This window comes from Pantherophis guttatus, chromosome 1, assembly GCF_059756535.1.
Source record: "Pantherophis guttatus breed Tessera chromosome 1, ASM5975653v1, whole genome shotgun sequence".
Taxonomy (NCBI): Eukaryota; Metazoa; Chordata; class Lepidosauria; order Squamata; family Colubridae; genus Pantherophis; species Pantherophis guttatus.
Window position 1 is genome coordinate 342,642,389 of NC_142063.1, and position 19,243 is coordinate 342,661,631.

General features: G+C 46.0%; 1 protein-coding gene across 1 annotated transcript in view; it reads right to left on the reverse strand.

Annotated features, from left to right (window-relative positions):
• Positions 1-1,597: 1,597 nt before the first annotated feature.
• The window catches only part of TBX4 (T-box transcription factor 4), an 80,351-nt gene continuing 62,705 nt past the window's right edge, over positions 1,598-19,243 (reverse strand). Inside the window, exons 7-9 of the mRNA XM_087890102.1 lie at positions 8,887-8,975; positions 8,117-8,358; positions 1,598-2,323 (exon numbers count right to left, since the gene is read on the reverse strand). Of these exons, the coding sequence (XP_087746228.1) occupies positions 1,686-2,323; positions 8,117-8,358; positions 8,887-8,975 (969 nt within the window). The 3' untranslated portion in view covers positions 1,598-1,685. The remainder of the gene's footprint in view (positions 2,324-8,116; positions 8,359-8,886; positions 8,976-19,243) is intronic.

A 19,243-nucleotide genomic window follows, 5' to 3' on the forward strand; every position in this document is an offset into this window, starting at 1 on the left:
ACATAGCTTGTTGTCCAAACGGGCTTATTGGGAGAAAAAGATGGATTTGGCATTTTCCCTATCCTAAAGTCCAGGAAGAGTGTTACGCTTCAGAACTTAAGATGTAGAGCTGTATCTGGCTTCCTGGGTTGAAGGGGGAAGATATTGGGAGGTGGGTTTTCTGTTTTCTCAGAAAAAAAAAAAACCACCTGTTGTTTTTGTTACATTAGACCCCTCCCCAAAGCCCTTCCAATAGGTGAGCGGCAAAACCAATTCCAACTTTGAAATCAGACGCGATTGGTCCAAAGCTTATCCGGCAATGTGACATCACCGCACAGATGCCCCCTGGTGGATTGTTGACACTACTGTCACAATGACTGACTGACGCCATTGTGGAATGGAGCTCGCATAGTGGCATCATTGTTCACGCTCAGAGCCATATCTTGCTTGCTGTCGATCAGGGGTGTCAAACTCGTTTTTATTGAGGGATACATCAGGGTTGTGTTTGAACTCAGGGGGCAGGGGTGGGCATGGCCAGCTCAGTGTCACTCGTGTCGGGGGCGCCTGTGGCAGCCCGAACGTTCTGCCAATGAAAACGGGCTCCCGAGCTCCATTTCTGACTGTAATGGCCTCCTGCGGCCCTCCCGAGCTCCGTTTTCACTGGCAGAGGCACTGCAGCCTGGTCCTTCAGTGTTTCCAGGACAGCCCTGCAGGCCAGATCTCAGCAGCCTGTGGGTTGGATCTTGCCCCCGGGCCTTGACTTGGACAACCCTGCTGGTAGATGACCAGGCTGAGCCCGAGAGAGATGTCAAACGCACCATCAGCCTTGAATCCCTTCATACTCACAAGAGAGCTACATCCAGCCCACCCTGAATTCCACTGACTCTTATCTACCGCCAATTTGCTTTGACCATTAGTAGTTCAGATTCTTGTAGCGAGCATCAGCTTGCAATAAACCTTTATATTCATTTGAACTGCCTGATTTTACCATGCTTGATACTTCCCAGCAAAAAAACCAGGCTGGCTTTGGGTATTTTTTTGTGCTGGTAAGTGATAATTACTGGAGAGCAAATCGGCCGTGGCTGAGGAAAAAAAATATGTTTTTTTTGCTGCCCTCACATTTGGGAGCCCAAGTTATGTCAATCGACTTTTCTTGGATAGAGTGGAGGACCCTGGTTTTGAAAGATAATCAAACGGTGCTTTGAGCATTTGAGGAACTGTAAGAGAAGGAGAGGCAGGGTCAAAAGAGGAATTAGCCTAGAATCGTTATGTTCCCACAAACAGTCTAAGCCCAACCCCTCTTGAATTCCGTTGACTTTTATCTAGTGCCAATTTAGTACTAAACGTTACTTGACTGGACTCTGGTGTATAGGCATGAGCAATAAATCAGTTTAACTGGAACTTAATTTGTAGTCCTGATTCTTTGCGCCTGACAGGAACTCAGTGAGGGATGCGTCTCTCTAAGAGGGAAATACCTGACTGGATCACTGGAACGGGGTCCATGTTGCTGAGCCAAATCTCTTCCACTGAACCGACCCCCACTACCCCTCCCAACAAAGTTCCTCTGGCGTTGCGCAGAAAGTCCCCAATGCCCACAGAAACACAGGTCTGCTTAGATGATGTGGATGTGCAAGGCATCCGTGGATATTCACACTGAATTAACTGCCCGGGAGCAGCAAATCGAATCCTCGTGATGATACGTGGAATCATCCATCAGTCCAGTTGTCCACTGTGCTCACTCCTGGATGATACTGTAAAGAGGGTTCCCTGGACAAGGAGAAAGTCTGGGAGTACAGAAACTCGTTGGCCGCGCTTAAGTGGGGCGACGGGAGCTTCCTCTCGCCCATCCGTTCTCTGGGGAAGGACGATCCAGGGATTCTTTCGCGGGGTTGGGAGAGCTGATTATAGACGGTGAAAGGGCTGTTGCCCGGCGGCTGGGACCCTTGGCTGGCGATGGGTGGGAGGCGTGGCATCATGGTGGTAGCGGTGAAATGAGCGGGGAAAGGCTGGTACGGGACAGTCTCCATGGTCTGAACGCTGTAACTGGTGTAAGGTGCAACGGAGGTCCACATATTGCAGCTCAGAGGGGGAGGGGGAGGAGGAGGAGGTGGGGGAGGAGGAGGAGGAGGTGGGGGAGGAGGCAGATCTTCCACCCCCGACACGCTTGCAATTTCAGAGCCGGAGTACATGCACGCTTCCCGTGGGGTCACATCACTGCAGTACGCGGGGCTCAACATCTGTTGGTCGTAGGGTGGTGGCGACCGAAAGTAGGGGTCATCTCCAGGGGAAGAAGTTGGTTCCAGGTACGAGCGTTTGCAGGGTAAGTCCAGATGCCGGGCCCCTTCTGTGAATGTGGAAAGAATTCTTTTTAATCCTTGGTTTTATCGTACGGGTAGACCCCACATAACGATATAATGACCCTTCAAAGTTACAATGCACGAGTAGTCCGCGACTTATTACAACCACCACTGAGCCCAAAATTTCCTGGTTGCAAAAGGTGAGCCCAAGAGCCTGGGGCACTGCAACTGTCATAATTTATTTTATTTTTATTTCTAATTTATATACCGCCCTTCTCCCTAAGGACTCAGGGCGGTGTACAGCCAGAATTAAGAACATGAAATACAAATATTAAAAAACAATTAAAATATATATAGATTTGGCCCAAAAATTAAAAATCACAAACCAATTAAAACATTTAAAAATTTCTTCTTAAGCCAGCCTGGCTTGCTGGAAAAAGTGGGTTTTAAGGGCATGGCGGAAGGCGCTGAGGTCTTGGATTCTCCTTATCTCTGGGGGCAGCTGATTCCAGAGGGTGGGAGCCCCCACAGAGAAGGCCCTCCCCCTGGGGGTCACCAGCCTACATTGTTTGGCTGATGGCACCCTGAGGAGGCCCTCTCTGTGGGAGCGCACGTGTCGATGGGAGGTCGTCGGTAGCAGCAGGCGGTCTCGAAGATAGCTAGGCCCTATGCCATGGAGCATAATTAATTTAATTAAATTATAATTAATATGCCAGGGGTCAGAAAACGATGGAGATGCTCAGTCATCCAGGTCACGCTTATCCCAAAGGTGCTTTTTCAAGAGGCAACTGGATTTTCTTTGTTTTTTTTTCTTTGAAGGCGTTTCGTTTTTCCTGCAAGAAACTTCTTCAGTTCTGACTGGAGGGTGGAGGAATGGAAGGATGTATATTCCTTGCAGACAGCTGGTCGTTTGCATTCTTTTAGAGAGTCATTGAGGCCGCTTGGAGGTTTATCGGTGATGTCAGGGTTTGAAAGAGGGGTCAAAGAAGCCATCTATGTCCAAATTGAACAGCCCTCTCTCTCAACAGAGGAGGAGGGATATGACCTCATCATTCTTCAGTCTACAACACGGTCCTTTCAGCAGTTCCAAGAAGGCTCCACACCCATTTTCACTACTCAGGTGACCCCCAAGGACACAGGTAAACCTCCAGGCGGCCTCAACGACTCTCCAAAAGGATGCAAATGACCAGCTGTCTGTAAGGAGTACAAATCCTTCCATTCCCCACCATCCAGTCAGAGCTGAAGAAGCTTCTTGGATGAGAAGAAGCGAAACGTCTTGAAAGAAAGAACAAGGAAGTCCAGTGGCCTCTCGAGAAAAGCATCTCTGGGACATGCCAGGTGTCGGCACCTGAATTTTGATCACGTGCCCTTGAGGATGCTGCAACAGTCGCATGTCTGAAAAACGATTATAAGTCACTTTTCTTTAGGGCTCTTGTAACTTCCAACAGTCACTAAACAAATATTTGTAAGTCGAGGATTAGCTGTAGCTTCTCCTCCTTAATTAAAACGGTCAGTTTTGCTCTCTCCGCCATCACTTCACCTTCCGTTCTTCCATTTGCTTAACAACTGTGGCAAGCAAGGTTGTAAAATGGGGCAAAACTCCCTTAATAACTCTCTTCCTTAGCACCAGAAATTTGGGGCTCAATCGTGGTCGTATGTTGTAGACTATCTATATCTATATTTGTTTTCTATTTGGAAACCACTTCTGGACTTTCTGCTTAAAACGGAGGGGGGGGGAATGAAACTTTTGATTTTAGGTTTTGATTATAGAAATGTTGTAAAATGTAAAGAAAAAGGTCGAAGCTGTATTATTTCTCTAATTTACTGCAACGATGAAAGTCAGAAGTTATTACTTTTTGTCTCTATCAGCATTTTTCTCTTACCTTTGCTTATTTTCCTAACTTTTGTTTCTTGTATATTTTTATCTTGCAATGAAATTAAATTAAAATTTAAAAAAATTAAAAATGTAGCTCCTCCTTTCTTCTTTCCCTAACTTAAGCTTAGTTCCTTCCAGTCTCCTTATCCAGTCCTCGACTTACGACCATAATTGAGCCCAAAATTGCTGTTGTTAAGTGAGACAGTTGTGAAGTGACTTTTGCCCCATCTTATGACCTTTCTTGCCTCATTGTTAAGTGACTCACTGCCGTTGTTAAGTGAGTAACACGGTTATTAAGTGAACCTGGCTTCCCCATTGACTTTGCTGGTCAGAAGGTCACAAAGGGTGATCATTTGACCCCTGGATACGCCAACCGTCACAAATATGAGTCCGTTGCCAAATGTCTGGATTTTGATCGCATGATCACGGGGATGCTGCAAAGGTCATAACTGTGAAAAACGGTCATAAGTCACTTTTTTCAGTGCCGTTGTAACTTTGAACGGTCACTAAATGAACTGTTGTAAGTCGAGGACTACCAGGATCTGATAGATTGATTTTATGCAAAATTAGATTTGATCACTGCTTCTCCTTGGCATAGAATAGATCAGTAATGGCTAACCTTTTTGCCATCGTGTGCTTGGAGGAGGGGACTGGGGGGGTGTTGCGCGCAAGTGTGCCCACACCCATAATTCTATGTGCCCCGCCCCCGTGCATGCGTGTGTGACCCCCCCGCTCTCCCCCGCTCTCCCCAGCCTCCAGAGCCTTTCTAGGAGATTGGAGAGGGCGAAAACGGCCTTCCCCACCCCTGGAGGCCCTCTAGAGGCTGGAAATGGCCTGTTTGCCAACTTCTGGTGGGACCGGAAGGGGGGGGAAGGCCGTTTTCACCCTCCCCAGGCTCCTAGAAAGGCTCTGGAGGCTGGGGAGAGCAAAAAATGGGACTTCCAGTCCCACCAAAAGTTGGCAAACGGGCCATTTCCAGCCTCCGGAGGGCCTCCAGGGAGGTGGGGAAGGCCGTTTTTGCCCTCCCCAAGCACCTAGAAAGCTCTGGAGCCTGGGGAGAGAGAAAAACAAGCCTTCCCTACCACCACCACCACCCCGAGGCCCTCCGGAGGCAGGAAACAGCCTATTTTCCTACTTCCGGTGGGCCCAGAAAGCCCGATAATCAGCTGGCCGGCACACGCAGCTGCACCAGAGCTGAGCTCGCGTGCCCACTGATATGACTACATGTGCCACCTGTGGCACGCATGCCATAGGTTCACCATCACAGGAATAGATAGTCCTTAATTATGCAGGTTAATTTTTCTTTTTAAAAAATTGATCCGGACCATAATAAATTGCTTAAGAAAACTACCGTAACAGCTGAATCTCATCACCTTATTTTATTCCTCAAAGGATTTTCCTTGTTAGTTTAAAAAAAAAGACAGAAAGCAGCTAATCCTATCAATCTTAATTTCCAGGATTTTGTTTCCTCATCTGAGAATTTCAGTGACTTGAGCTGTTTCCTCATATCCAACAGTGACTTTTTTGCAAACTTTGACATGAAACATGCGGCAACATTTTGATAACTTCTGCTTTTGACAAGTTCAAGGAGCCGTAACACAACTTATTGTGAGCGCTTTCCAGCAGCAACAACTGTGCATTACATTTGCCAGGAGCCCTCTTCGGGGAGGCTGGAGAAATCTTGCAAGATAAAACTAAGACTTATTGATTAAAAAAAAAACACAAGAAGAAGGAAAAAAATCTACTTGTTCAGAAAATATCTCCTTTCTTATCTGACAGGGTTCTGGAGTCAAGGCGTTTTGCTAACGGTTATGAGTTGCCCTGAAATGCTTTTTAAAATTGTTGTTCTTAGATTTGTATCCTGCGTTTTTACACACACATACAATTAACTCAAAGTAGTAAATATGCGTAATATTCCTTTCTCATCCCATTTCCCCTCAACAACCCTGTAATGTAGGTTGGGATGAGACAGAGAACCTGGCCCAAAGCTACCCATCCAGTTTCTGTCCTAAGGCAGGACTAGAACTCACAGTCTCCTGATGATTGACCCATAGTAACTTTCCACGACTAAGGCATAAAAGGTGAGACTAGAACTCACGGTCTCCTGGTGATTGGCCCAAAGTCATCCTGCCAGCTTTCATGCGTAAGGTGAGACTAGAATTCACAGTGTCCTATTGATTGGCCCAGAGTCACTTAGCTGGCTTTTATGCCTAAGGCTGAACTAGAACTCACTGTCTCCTAGTGACTGGCCCCAAAGTCACAGAGCCGGCTTTCATGCCTAAAGCAGGACTAGAACTCACCATCTTTGGTGATTGGCCCAAAATCACTTAGCTGCTTTAATGCCTAAGGTAGAGCTAGAACTCATAGTCTCCTGGTGATTGGCTCAAAATCATCCAGCCGGTTTTCATGCCTAAAGCTAGAACTCACAGTCTCCTAGTGATTGGCCCAAAGTCACTTAGCTGGTTTTCATGCCTAGGGTAGAACTAGAACTCACAGTCTCCTGGTGATTGGCCCAAAGTCACTTAGCTGGCTTTCATACCTAAGGAAGAACTAGAACTCGCGGTCTCCTGGTTTCTAAGCCAGCACCTTCACTACAACACCAAACTGGATCACTTATATTGAAAGTAAATGGCACAAATTAATTTATTTCAGTCAAAGGGTGGCAGAACTGGCAATGTTAATGATTAATAACTATTTGTAGACCTGCTATGTAAAGGGAAGGGAGAATTTATTGTTTTCTCTTTTGTTTTTAGCATCCAGCCGGGGTAGATTTTATCCTGTATGCTTAACGTTAATTTTATTTGATATTTGGGTTACTTTTTCTTTCTTTTTTGTACACCAATCTTTTTCTTTCTTTTTCGTTGTTGTTAATGCTGGATACATGGTTTTGGGGGTTTTTTTTGGTTTGTTGGTGTTTCTGTTTTGTATTTTATTTTTTTTATGATCCAAGAAAATTAATTTATTTAAAAGGCAAAAATCTCTCCCCCCCCTCTGGGTTCGTAGGATTCAGGAGAACCTCTAGCTAAGATTCTGTGCAGTTCGGAGAACCCCCAAATCCCACTCCTGGCTGGCCCTGCCCACCCCGCCCTGCCCCTCCCAGGAGTCCCCATGTGGCCCATTTTGGATGCAGATAAGTGCAGTGCGCACGCGGAGACTCAGAGAGGGTAAAAAACGGACCTACCAGAAGTTCGGGCCTCCAGAGGGCCTCCAGAGCCTGGGGAGGCCATTTTCACCCTCCTGGAGACTGGAGGAAAGCCTCCAGAGCCCAGGGAGCACTGGTGGGTTGCTCCTGGTTTGCACCGGTTCGCAAGAACCGGTAGTAAAAAATTTGTCGTAGTTCGGAGAACCGGTAATAACATTGGCTGGCCATGCTCCCAAGCCGGTCCCCGGCCCGGTTGCCGCTCGCTTACCCCGCCCACTTCATCAGAGGCTTTTTTTTTTTTACTATTAAAAGCATTTTTTCCACAACCTCTTTGGCCAAAAAAATGCTTTTAAAAGCCTCTGACGATCAGGCAACTCAGCTGGGATTGCCAGAGGCTTTTAAAAGCATTTTTTCTACAACTTCTTTGGCCAAAGAGGTTGTAGGAAAAAAAAATGCCTTTAAAAGCCTCTGGCGATCCCGGCTGAGTTGCCTGATCGTCAGAGGCTTTTCAAAGCATTTTTTTCTGCAACCTCTTCAGGTTGTAGAAAAAATGCTTTTAAAAGTAAAAAAAAAAAAAGTTGACCACGCCCACCCAGTCACATTACCCCACCACCAAGCCACGCCCACAAAATAAGCCACGCCCACAGAACCGGTAGTAAAAAAATTTAGAACCCACCCCTGCCAGGGAAGGCAAAAAGCCGCCACCACCACCATGATGCAGGAGGCCGACTAGGCCACGCCCACCATGGTCACACCCACCAGCAATCGGGCAGAGAACCCGTTCTTAAAACTTTTGAAGCCCCCTCCCCCCCCCGGCCTTACCTCTCCGTTTCAGACAGTGGTAGAAAAGCCCAGATTCCCTCTGTGCTGGGAAGGTGTTCAGGGGCAGGTCCTGAGCATCTGAGCTGGCGAATTGCATGTGGGCGCCGTTCTCGTACTGGTAGTGGTGGAGACCTTGGTGGCTTCCGTGAGGCGGACTGAGGTCCGATTTTGCGGAGAGTTGGCCGTGCGTGGAGACCAACCTCTGCCTCATGATGGTCTTCGAGATCACGGGATACTCTTTGCTGCAAACGTTAGCGGAAATAGAATTTAGAATAGAGCCGGAAGGGACCTTGGAGGTCTTCTAGTCCAGCCCGCAGGAAAACCAATACCATTTCAGATAAGGGCCTGTTTAGCCATGGAGGCCAATAATAGGCCACTGTGGGGGCATGCAGCCCCCCAGGCCCCATTTTGGACAGCAGGTTCCGTCCCGTGAACACCCCCTCCCCGACCCCCCGACCCCTCCGGCACGCTGAGGAGAACTACAATGCTGTTCCGGCCCTCGAAGAAATCCAGTTTGACACCGCTGACTTAGAATATAATTTTTCAAGACTCCCAAAGTGCTTTTATTACCAAAAGGCAACTGGACTTCCTTGGTAGTTTTCCTTGAAAACGTTTCGCTTCTCATCCCAGAAGCTTCTTCAGTTCTGTTCAGTTCAGCTTCCGGGATGAAAAGCGTAACGTTTTCAAGCACCTTTGGGACAAACCATGACCTGAATGATCTCCGTAAACAATATTTCCAGACGTTTCTTAAAAATTTTCCTTCACCCCACCTTTGTAATCTTGCCACGCGGAGGTCAGTGTCGTCGCTCCCTCGAAAGCCTTTGGCAAACGGGTTATTCTCTATCTTCAGCTGGGTGATCTTTCAAGAGAAAGGGAGAGGGTGGGGGAAAGGTTACATCCAGTTTGGCACAAGCCAGGATTCTTGGTCTGTTGAAGGCAAACAGAGGTTTCGTAGATTTGAAGCCTTAAGAACAGGAAACCTCAAACTTTATCCGGACATGGAGCAGGTTATAGGTCAGTGATGGCTAACCTTTTTGCCGTTGTGTGCCAAAAGTGGGGGTCGCGTGGGTGGGTGGGGGGTCAATCACGTCCGTGGCCACACCCATAATTCAATGCTCCCCGCGCTGTGCCCCCCGCCGCTTTTGGCACGCGATGGCAAAAAGGTTACCGGTGGGCCCGGTAGGCCCATTTTTCACCCTCTCCAGGCTCCAGAGGCTTTGTTGGAGCCTGGGGAGGGCAAAAACGGCCTTCCTCACCCACTCAGAGACCCTCCGGAGGCCTTAAATGGCACATTTCCTGACTTCCGGTAGGCCCAGAAGGCCCGAAAATCAGCTGGCGGAGCTGAGCTAGGGCAACACACGCGAGCCATAGATTCACCATCACGGTTATAGGTAGTCTTCAATTTACAACCCCAATTGAGTCCAAAATTTCTGTTGCTAAAATGAGGCCTGTTGTTAAGTGACTTTTCCCATGACCTTTTTCCTACAGTTGTTAAGCGAATCACTGCAGCTGTTGGATGAATAATGCAGTCATTAAGCAAGTCTGGCTTCCCCCATTGATATTGCTTATTGGAAGCCAGCTAGGAAAGTGACAAATGGTGATCACGTGACACACACGCCCACCCCACCGGAACACCACAACCATCCTAAATACATAACAATTGCCAAGAACCTGAAGTTTGATCATGTGACCCTGGGGATGCTGCAACAGTCGTAAGTGTGAAAACCTGTCATAAATCACTTTCTTCAGTGTTGTTGTTCCACCTTTGGCATGGAAGTCATCTGGTGACTTGAAACCATTCACAAAGAGACATTGAGGTCTAGTTTCACCTTAGGCATGAAAACCAGCTGGGTGACTTTGGGCCAATCACCAGGAGACAGTGAGTTCTAGTTCCATATTAGGCATGAAAACCAACTGGGTGATTTTGGGCCAATCACCAGGAGACGGTGAGTTCTAGTTCCATATTAGGCATGAAAAGCAACTGGGTGACTTTGGGCCAATCACCAGGAGATGGTGAGTTCTAGTTCCATTTTAGGCATGAAAACCAACTGGGTGACTTTGGGCCAATCACCAGGAGACGGTGAGTTCTAGTTCCATATTAGGCATGAAAAGCAACTGGGTGACTTTGGGCCAATCACCAGGAGATGGTGAGTTCTAGTTCCATTTTAGGCATGAAAACCAACTGGGTGACTTTGGGCCAATCACCAGGAGACGGTGAGTTCTAGTTTCATTTTAGGCATGAAAACCAGCTGGGTGACTTTGGGCCGATCACCAGGAGACAGTGAGTTCTAGTTCCGTTTTAGGCATGAAAACCAGTTGGGTGACTTTGGGCCAATCACCAGGAGACTGTGAGCTCTAGTTTCATTTTAGGCATGAAAACCAACTGGGTGATTTTGGGCCAATCACCAGGAGACGGTGAGTTCTAGTCCCACCTTAACCATTTGGGCCAATCCCTTTATGTAAGCCCAACCCACATCGCAGGATTGTTGTCATGTGGGAAATAAGAAGAAGAAGGAGTTTTATGTATGTATGTTACATGTAAAGGTGAGATTAAAAAGATTATTGCATAAATTTAAAAAAAATATTTTTAAATTTAAAAAAAAAAACTTTCCTTCTCACCCCCACTGCTAGGGATCTGGAAAGGCCTTTTTCAGAATTGCTTTCTGTCCACCAGCTGCCTGTGTGACCCATCATCCCACCAAGATTGTTCTGATGAAATTTGGCAGAACATTTGGCAGAAAACGTTGACAGCCCAATTTGAGGCTTTAGAAATAAATAATAGGAATATTACAACGCCATCTGTTTTGTTTTACTTCCCTCTGCCTAACTCCCCAAAATGGAAAAAAAAACAAAAAAAACCAGCCAGAAGTTCAGTCTTTGCTACCCTGTTTCCCCCGAAAATAAGACCCAACCGGAAAATAAGTCCTAGCATGATTTTTCAGGATGCTCGTAATATAAGCCCACCCCACAAAATAAGCCCCAGTTAAGATTGTCAGCCAGAGGGGTGCATTTAGTACCGGATTTCCCCCAAAATAAGCCCTAACCAGAAAATAAGCCCTAATGCGTCTTTTGGAGCAAAAACTAATATAAGACCCTTATTTTCGGGGAAACACAGTATAGCTACCACATAGTTGGTCTATTGCCTCCGGCCTTGGTAAAGAATCCTAGGTAGAGATAGCTGGAAGGGACCTTTTTTTTTTTTTTTTTTAATTTGATTTATATGCCGCCCTTCTCCGGAGACTCAGGGCGGCTTACAGTGCGTTAAGCAATAGCCTTCACACTTTTGTATATTTATACAAAGTCAGCTTATTGCCCCCACAAACTGGGTCCTCATTTAACCTACCTTAGAAAGGATGGAAGGCTGAGTCAACCTTGAGCCTGGTGAGATTCGAACTTACAGTAATTGCAGACAGCTGGTGTTAATCACAATGCTTTTAGTCTGCTGAGCCACCTTGAGATCTTCTAGTCCAGCCCCTCCTCCCACCCAAGGAGGAATCCCAGACAAATGGCTGCCCCCCAACCATGCTTGAAATCCTCCAGGAATGGTGCCCTCACAACTCCAGGAAAAAGACAGTTCCTTTGTGTAGTAGTTGTCATGACTGGGAAATTTATGTCCTACTAAAACGCTCATTGGTATGAGTTAGAACAATTAAATCTGTGGAACTACTTGCCTCCAGAAGTTGTGAATGCTCCAACACTGGAAGTTTTTAAAATGTTAGATAACCATTTAGTGGTATAGGACAGTGATGGCTAACTTTTTTGCCATCATGTGACAGGAGCGGGGGGAGGGGTTGCGTGCGCGCGGGCCCACACCCATAATTCTATGCACCCTGCCCCCATGCATGCACACGTGACCACCCCCCCATGCTCCCCACGCTCCTGGCACGCGATGGCATGGTAGGCCCATTTTTTGCTCTCCCCAGCCTCCAGAGCCTTTCTAGGAGTCTGGGGAGGGTGAAAACAGCCTTCTCCACCCCACTCGCAGGCCCTCTGGAGGCCGAAAACAGCCCGTTTGCCAACTTCCAGTTGGACCATTTGTCACTCTGAAGTGGTGTAGGGTTTCCTGCCTAAGCAGAGGGTTGGACTAGAAGACCTCAAAGGTCCCTTCCAACTCTGTTATTCTATTCTATTCTATTCTATTCTATTCTATTCTATTCTATTCTATTCTATTCTATTCTATTCTATTCTATTACCTTTAACTGGGTGAAACTTTGAATAGTCACTAATGGACGGTAGTGAATCAAGAACCACCTGTATTTCAAACATGAGTTCTCTCACAGGTATATTATTCTCTGAATATTTTATTTGTTCATTGATTGAATTCATATGCCATCCATCTCACTGTCAAGCAAAGCAGGGCGTCTTGCTTACCCCGTCGTAAAAACAAGCACGAGACCCTAAAAAACCTTCAATTTTAAAATGAACAGAGATTAAATTTGTAAACCTCCTCTGTTCCTTAGATCAACAGAAGGCGGCAGCCTTGAGCCAACCTTGGCTGATCTCCAATGCTAAGGAGGACAGGAGAATAGGAGACCACTTGGAAATCCAACAGCTGGATTTTGACCATCCCCTGCAGATATTCCTCAAGTAATACCTGGAAAACTATCTTCTTTTCTGGAGAGAAGGGTTTCCCATCCACTGCTTGGCCTTCCTAGCTGGTATCTCCCACCAGCAGCAATTTAATAAACCACCTCAGAGCACAAAAGGCTATCGCTTTCCCCGCAAACCAGCATTCAGCCAAACTCAGCTTCTTTTTTGGTGATGTTATTCACAAGAAGCTCTTCCTGGCTGCAGCTGCCAAAATTTTCTGGCTGGGAAGTTGTTTTTTTTTAATCTCCCTTTTCCGGGCTTCTCGCTGCAAGTGATTTACACCCAAATTCCCTTTTCCCCTCCGTTGCTTAGTGTTACGCACAACCTGGAGTCCTTCTGCTCTTATTCTTGGTGGGCTGGTTATTTATTTTATTCCCTTTTGCTCACTTTTTCAGCCCTTGATAGGATAGAGAGAACTTTAATAAAACATATGAAGAACGGTTGCAGGAACTGGATATGCCTAGTTTAATGAAAAGAAGGACTAGAGGAGACATGATAGCAGTGTTTCAATATCTCAGGGGTTGCCACAAAGAAGAGGGAGTCAAGCTATTCTCCAAAGCATCTGAAGGCAGGACAAGAAGCAATGGGTGGAAACTAATCAAGGAGAGAAGCAACCTGGAACTAAGGAGAAACTTCCTGATAGTTAGAACAATTAATGAGTAGAACAACTTGCCTCCCGAAGTTGTAAATCTCTAAACACTGGAATAGGTTGGATAACCATTTGTCGGAAATGGGGTAGGGTTTTCTGCCTCCCTTGAGGAGCACCCGGAGGCTCCAGCTGGTCCAGAATGCGGCCACGCGGGTGATCATGGGAGCGACATGGTGCTCCCATGTAACACCTCTCCTGCGCGAGCTGCACTGGCTCCTGGTGGTCTTCCGGGTGCACTTCAAGATGTTGGTTCTCACCTTTAAAGCGCTCCATGGCTTAGGGCCAGGGTATCTACGAGACCGCCTGCTGCTACCGATAACCTCCCACCAGCCAATACGCTCTCACAGAGAGGGCCTCCTCAGGGTTCCGTCGGTCAAGCAATGTCGGCTGGCGGCCCCCAAGGGGAGAGCCTTCTCTGTGGGGGCACCCGCCCTGTGGAATGAGCTACCTCCCGGAATACGGCTGATTCCGGATCTCCGCACTTTCCGTAAGGCCCTGAAGACATTTTTATTTCAGCAAGCTGGCCTGGCCTGAATAGGTTTTATGGGTTAGTTTTTTAATTGTATTGCTAGGGGTTTTAAATTGGGGCGGCCGTTTAATTTAATTTATTTTTAATTATTTTAACTTTTATATTGTATGTTATTTTAATTCTCGGCTGTTCACCGCCCTGAGTCCCTTCGGGGAGAAGGGCAGGATATAAATTTAATAAATAAATAAATAAATAAAATAAACTTTGAACTCTGTATCTTTGAACGGTTGCTAAACAAATGATTGTAAGTCGAGGACCCCCTGAATCAAAAAAAACGATAATGATAGGAGACTATGGAGAGTCACAATCTTCCAGGTCATGCTTGTCCCAAAGGTGCTTTTTCAAAAGGCAGCTGAACTTGGAAGTCTTAGTGGACAACCAATTAAATATGAGCCAACAATGTTCAGCCAAAAAAGCCAATGCAATCCTGAGTGGCATTAACAGAAGGATTGAATCAAGATCAAGGGAGATATTAATACCACTCTATAAAGCCTTAGTAAGACCACACCAAGAATACTGCATCCAGTTTTGGTCATCCACACTATAAAAAAGATGTTGAGACTCTAGAAAGAATGTGGAGAAGAGCAACCAGGATGATGAGGGGACTCGAGGCTCAAACATACGATGAACGGTTGCAGGAACTGGGCATGGCTAGTCTAGTGAAGAGAAGGACCAGGGGAGACAGGATAGCAGCCTTCCAATATTTGAGGGGCTGCCCCAGAGAGGAGGGGGTCAAGCTGTTTTCCAAGGCACCTCTGAAGGTCAGACAAGGAATAATGAATGGAAACTGACCAAGGAGAGATTCAACCTGGAAATAAGGAGGAATTTTCTGACAGTGAGAACAATCAACCAGTGGAACAGCTTCAGAAGTTGTGGGAGCTTCATCACTGGAATCCTTCAAGAAGAGACTGGCCAACCACCTGTCAGAAATGGTATAGGGTCTCCTCCTTGAGCAGAGGGTTGGACTAGATGACCTACAAGATCCCTTCCAACTCTGTTACTCTGTATGATTCTGTATTCTTTGTTTTTCCTTGAAGACATTTCACTTTTCATCTAAGAAGCTTCTTCAGTTCTGGCTGAAGCTTCTTAGATGAGAAGCGAAACGTCTTCAAGGAAAAACGAAGACAGTCCAGTTGCCTTTTGCAAAAAGCCCCTTTGGGACAATAATGACAAGAAGAAGCCTGGATAGCTCAACAGACAGAGCTCTGTAATTTAACACCAGCTGTCTGCAATTAAAGTAAGATCGAATCCCGCCAGGCTCAAGGTTGACTCAGCCTTCCATCCTTTCTAAGGTAGGTAAATTGAGGACTCAGTTTGTGGGGGCAATAAGCTGACTTTGTATAAATATACAAAAGGATGAAGGCTATTGCTTAACACATTGTAAGCCGCCCTCAGTCTCTGGAGAAGGGCGGCATATAAATCAAATTAAAAAAAAAAAAGAAGAGTCCCATTTCTTTTATCTCGTTTTTTGTCCAGGTATTCCTCCCTCTCTCTCTCTCTCTCTCTCTCTCTCTCTCTCTCTCTCTCTCTCTCTCTCTCTCTCTCTCTCTCTCTCTCTCTCTTTCTCCCAAATTAGGCATAAAATTTAGCTTTTTCCTCCTTTTCTTTGTTCCTATAAAGATGGAAGCCAATGAGGCCTGGAACAATCTGTTTCTGGAGTGCAGCTTTGAAGCCCGGCGCTAAGAAAGCCGTGTCTCAACCTCATTTAATGTAGAAATATTACCCCCTTCTTAAGACTGACATTTTAAGAGGGTCCTCAGGGCAGATATCTTTCCATAAAGGTTTCTCAGAAAACGCAGCGGCTTCTGGACAGCTTCACTTTGCAACTGACAATCTTCCCCCAGGTGAATCAAGTTATATAGAGGCTCTCGGTTCCTCCCGGCTGCCTGAATCAAACATTTTTTTAAAAAAATTTTCTCCGTTGGGATCCCCATATCAAAAACAACTTACCTTATGTGTGGCCAGAGCCTGAAAATAACACTTAACACAGCACAGTACTTAAAACAAAATGGTTTGGTTGAGATCTGCATACGTGGGGAGTGATTGGGGTAGATTGTAAGGGTGGCACCGAAATATAATTATAAATTATGGTCTTTTTATTTCTGTTTTACATATTTATGTATTCAATTATATTGTATCTTATCCTATAATTATTGTATTTCACCTTACTATTATTTTAAATTGTTTGTATAGGATTTCATTGGTGATATGTGTTCTTTTTTAAAGTTTTTAATTTTTATTTCTCATAAACACATTTACATGTACAGTCATTTCCATCATTTGTCATTCATCTTTTCTTTTAATTTTAATTTTTACTTTTTCAGGACTGCTCTTTTACCCTTTACCTTTACTCCAACCTTTCTTCTTCTCCTCCCCTTCTCTTCCTTCCTCTTTCTCCTCCTACTTCCTTCGTTCTTCCTCTCCTTCTCTTTCCTACTTCCCTTTCCCTTCCGCCACTCCTCTCTTCTTCCCTCCTTCTAACCTTCTCCTCTGCTCCTCTTTCCCCTCCCTTTTCTTCCTCTCCTTTTCCCTTTCTTCTTTCTCCTCTCCTCTCTTCTCCTTCCTCTCTCTCTACTCCTTCCCCTCTCTCCTGTTGTTTCCCTTTTCAGTTCAATCTAAAATGGTATTCGAGCAGCCACGATTTCCTAATTATCTTTATTCTCATTTCAATTTCTTCTTCAATTATTATTTATTTTTATTTCATCGTTTGTGTACATTTTTATAATGTGATATGTGTTTGAACCTTGTGCTTTGATATGGCCTGTAGCAGTGGTGGCGAACCTTTTCCTCACCACGTGCCAAACAGGTACGCGCTTCGCTTATGCGTGACTCCCCCGTGCACTGTGCGCACAACTGCACCATCTGTGCATGCATGCGACTTTTGCATGGCTCCCCCGTGTGCTACATGCGCAATTGCACTATCTGTGCTTGCGCATGGATTTTGCATGCGCAATGCACACGCACAAACACCATCTGTGCATGCACACGTTGCGTGCAGGTATTTGCACACGCATGCACAAACGCATGTGCATGCACAGGAGAGCTCCAAAGACCAGCTGGGTCTCTGGAATTGCACGCATGCGCGCCAGAGGACCAAACACCAGCTGGGGGGGCGCACACATGCGCAGCTGCAGGTGAGTTGGGCGACAGCTCGCGTGCCCAGAAAGATGGCTCTGTGTGCCGCCTTGGGCACGCGTGCCATAGGTTCACCATCATAGGCCTATAAGCTAATCAATAAAGCTATAATAATAATAATTTTTTCTGTCTATTTTCTGCTAAAGTAGGATCTCACACACACACACAGAGGCCTGGTTTCCTTCACCCCACCTCTGTATCCGGTCTGGCTTTTCCTAAATTGACCCGAGCCCATCCTTGACTGTGCCTGTCAAGGATTTTTTTTAATAAAGCCAGCGCTTTAGATTTCATCAGGAAGCAAGGGGGGGAGAAAAAAATAAAAAAATTCAGCGGGCCAGTTCCTCCCATAAATTTAATGGCTCTTTAAAGTTTGCAATCCTCTTTTTTGCAGGACTCTGGAGGCATCTGGAGGTCTCCTTTTAAAGCCCGGTGTGGCCCCGTAAAAAAAGGAGCCAGGCCTAAAATTACCAGGGTCAGAAGATCCGGAAGACTTTCTGACTCCCGGTTGATGGACGGTAGCAAATAAATAACAATCGGCTGCCAAAAAAAGCAGAGCATCAAAAGGGGGGGGAACCCCTCAGGAACAGATTTTTTTTCTCTGTGAAAAGATTTCAGGCTTAAATTGGGGATGGATGGAAAAACACAGCCCCTCCCCCTTTCCTTCTTCATTGTCTTTGGCTCTAGTTGGTGCCTCCTTGTGAAGTAAAAAAGCAAGAATTACAGTAGTCCTCGATTTACGACCACAACTTATGAGCCCCAAATTTGCACCTGCTAAGCGAGACAGTTGTTAAGTGGGTTTTGCCCCCATTTTTATGACCTTTCTTGCTGTCGTTGTTCAAGCGAACCACTGCCGCTGTTAAATTAGTCCCATGGTCGTTAAGTGAATCTGGCTTCCCCGTCGACTTTGCTTGTCAGAAGGTCACAAAAGGGGATCGTGTGACCGCGGGACACTGCAAACCGTCATAAATACGAGTCAGTTGCCAAGCGTTTGAATTTTGGTCACGTGACCATGGGGATGCTGCCTTGGGCATCAGTGTGAAAAAGGTCATCAGCCACTTTTTTCAGTGTCGTTGCCATTTGAACGGTCACTAAATGAATGGTTATAAGTCGAGGACTACCACTAAGGGAAAAAAAGGATTTTTTCTTTTTAATGGATCTTGCAAGGTGAAAGTGAAGGAAAGCCACCTCAGGCCCAGCTCTGGAACCTGATTGGTCAAACATTTTTCCTTTTTTTTTCCTGACTCCAGATTTATTTTATTTTATTTTATTTATTTTGATTTATATGCCGCCCTTCTCCGAAGACTCAGGGCGGCTTACAATGTGCTCAGCAATATTCAAGATTCCTTGATTCATGCAACATCTGTCTTTATGCCGAATTTCCACAATATTTCAAGAAAGCAACACAGGAGACGGTAAAAAAGTCAAAAGATTGGACCACATTGTTGTGACTTCTGACTTGAGTGTTTTGCCACAAATAAAAGAGGTGAGGCCTCAATCACCTGGAGAAGGTGGGGCTTCAAACATCTCGAGAGGATGGGGCCTCAATCATCTGAAAAAGGCGGAGCTTCAGTCACCTGAGAAGGCGGGGCCTCAGTCACCTGAAGCAGGTGAGGCTTCAATCATCTCGAGAGGGTGGGGCTTCAAACACTCAGAGAGGGTGGGCCCCCAATCATCTAGAGAAGGTGAGGCTTCAGCCACCTGAGAAGGCGGGGCCTCAATCACCTGGAGAAGGCAGGCCTTGAATCACCTGGGTAGGGTTTTAATCACCTGGTCTCTTCAGATGCTCGAAGCCCCGCCCTCTTTTGCTTATGTCAAAAAAACTCAAGATGGCAGCTACAACGATGCAGTCCAGGTTCTGCAGCTCATTGAAGTGTGGGGCTTGAACCTCATAGTTCTGGCTGCCATTTTGACTTTTTTGACCTGGAAGGTATCTATGGACAAGGACAATGGACAAATCTTTTCCAATAGCTTCTGTTCCAAATTCCTAATTCCACTTCCGACACCTTCCTTACACCTTACAAAAGGCTCCACTTTTCCTTCATGTTCAAACGGCAGGAGATTTTATATATGTATTTATTAAAGAAATTTATATGGCCGCCCAACTCACAGATAGGTGAATCTAGGCAGGTTACAACATTAAAAATCCGCAATATGGCTGGCTGGGGAATTCTGGGAGTTGAAGTCCACCCACCTGGAGGTTGCCAAGGTGTGGGTTTTTTCAAAT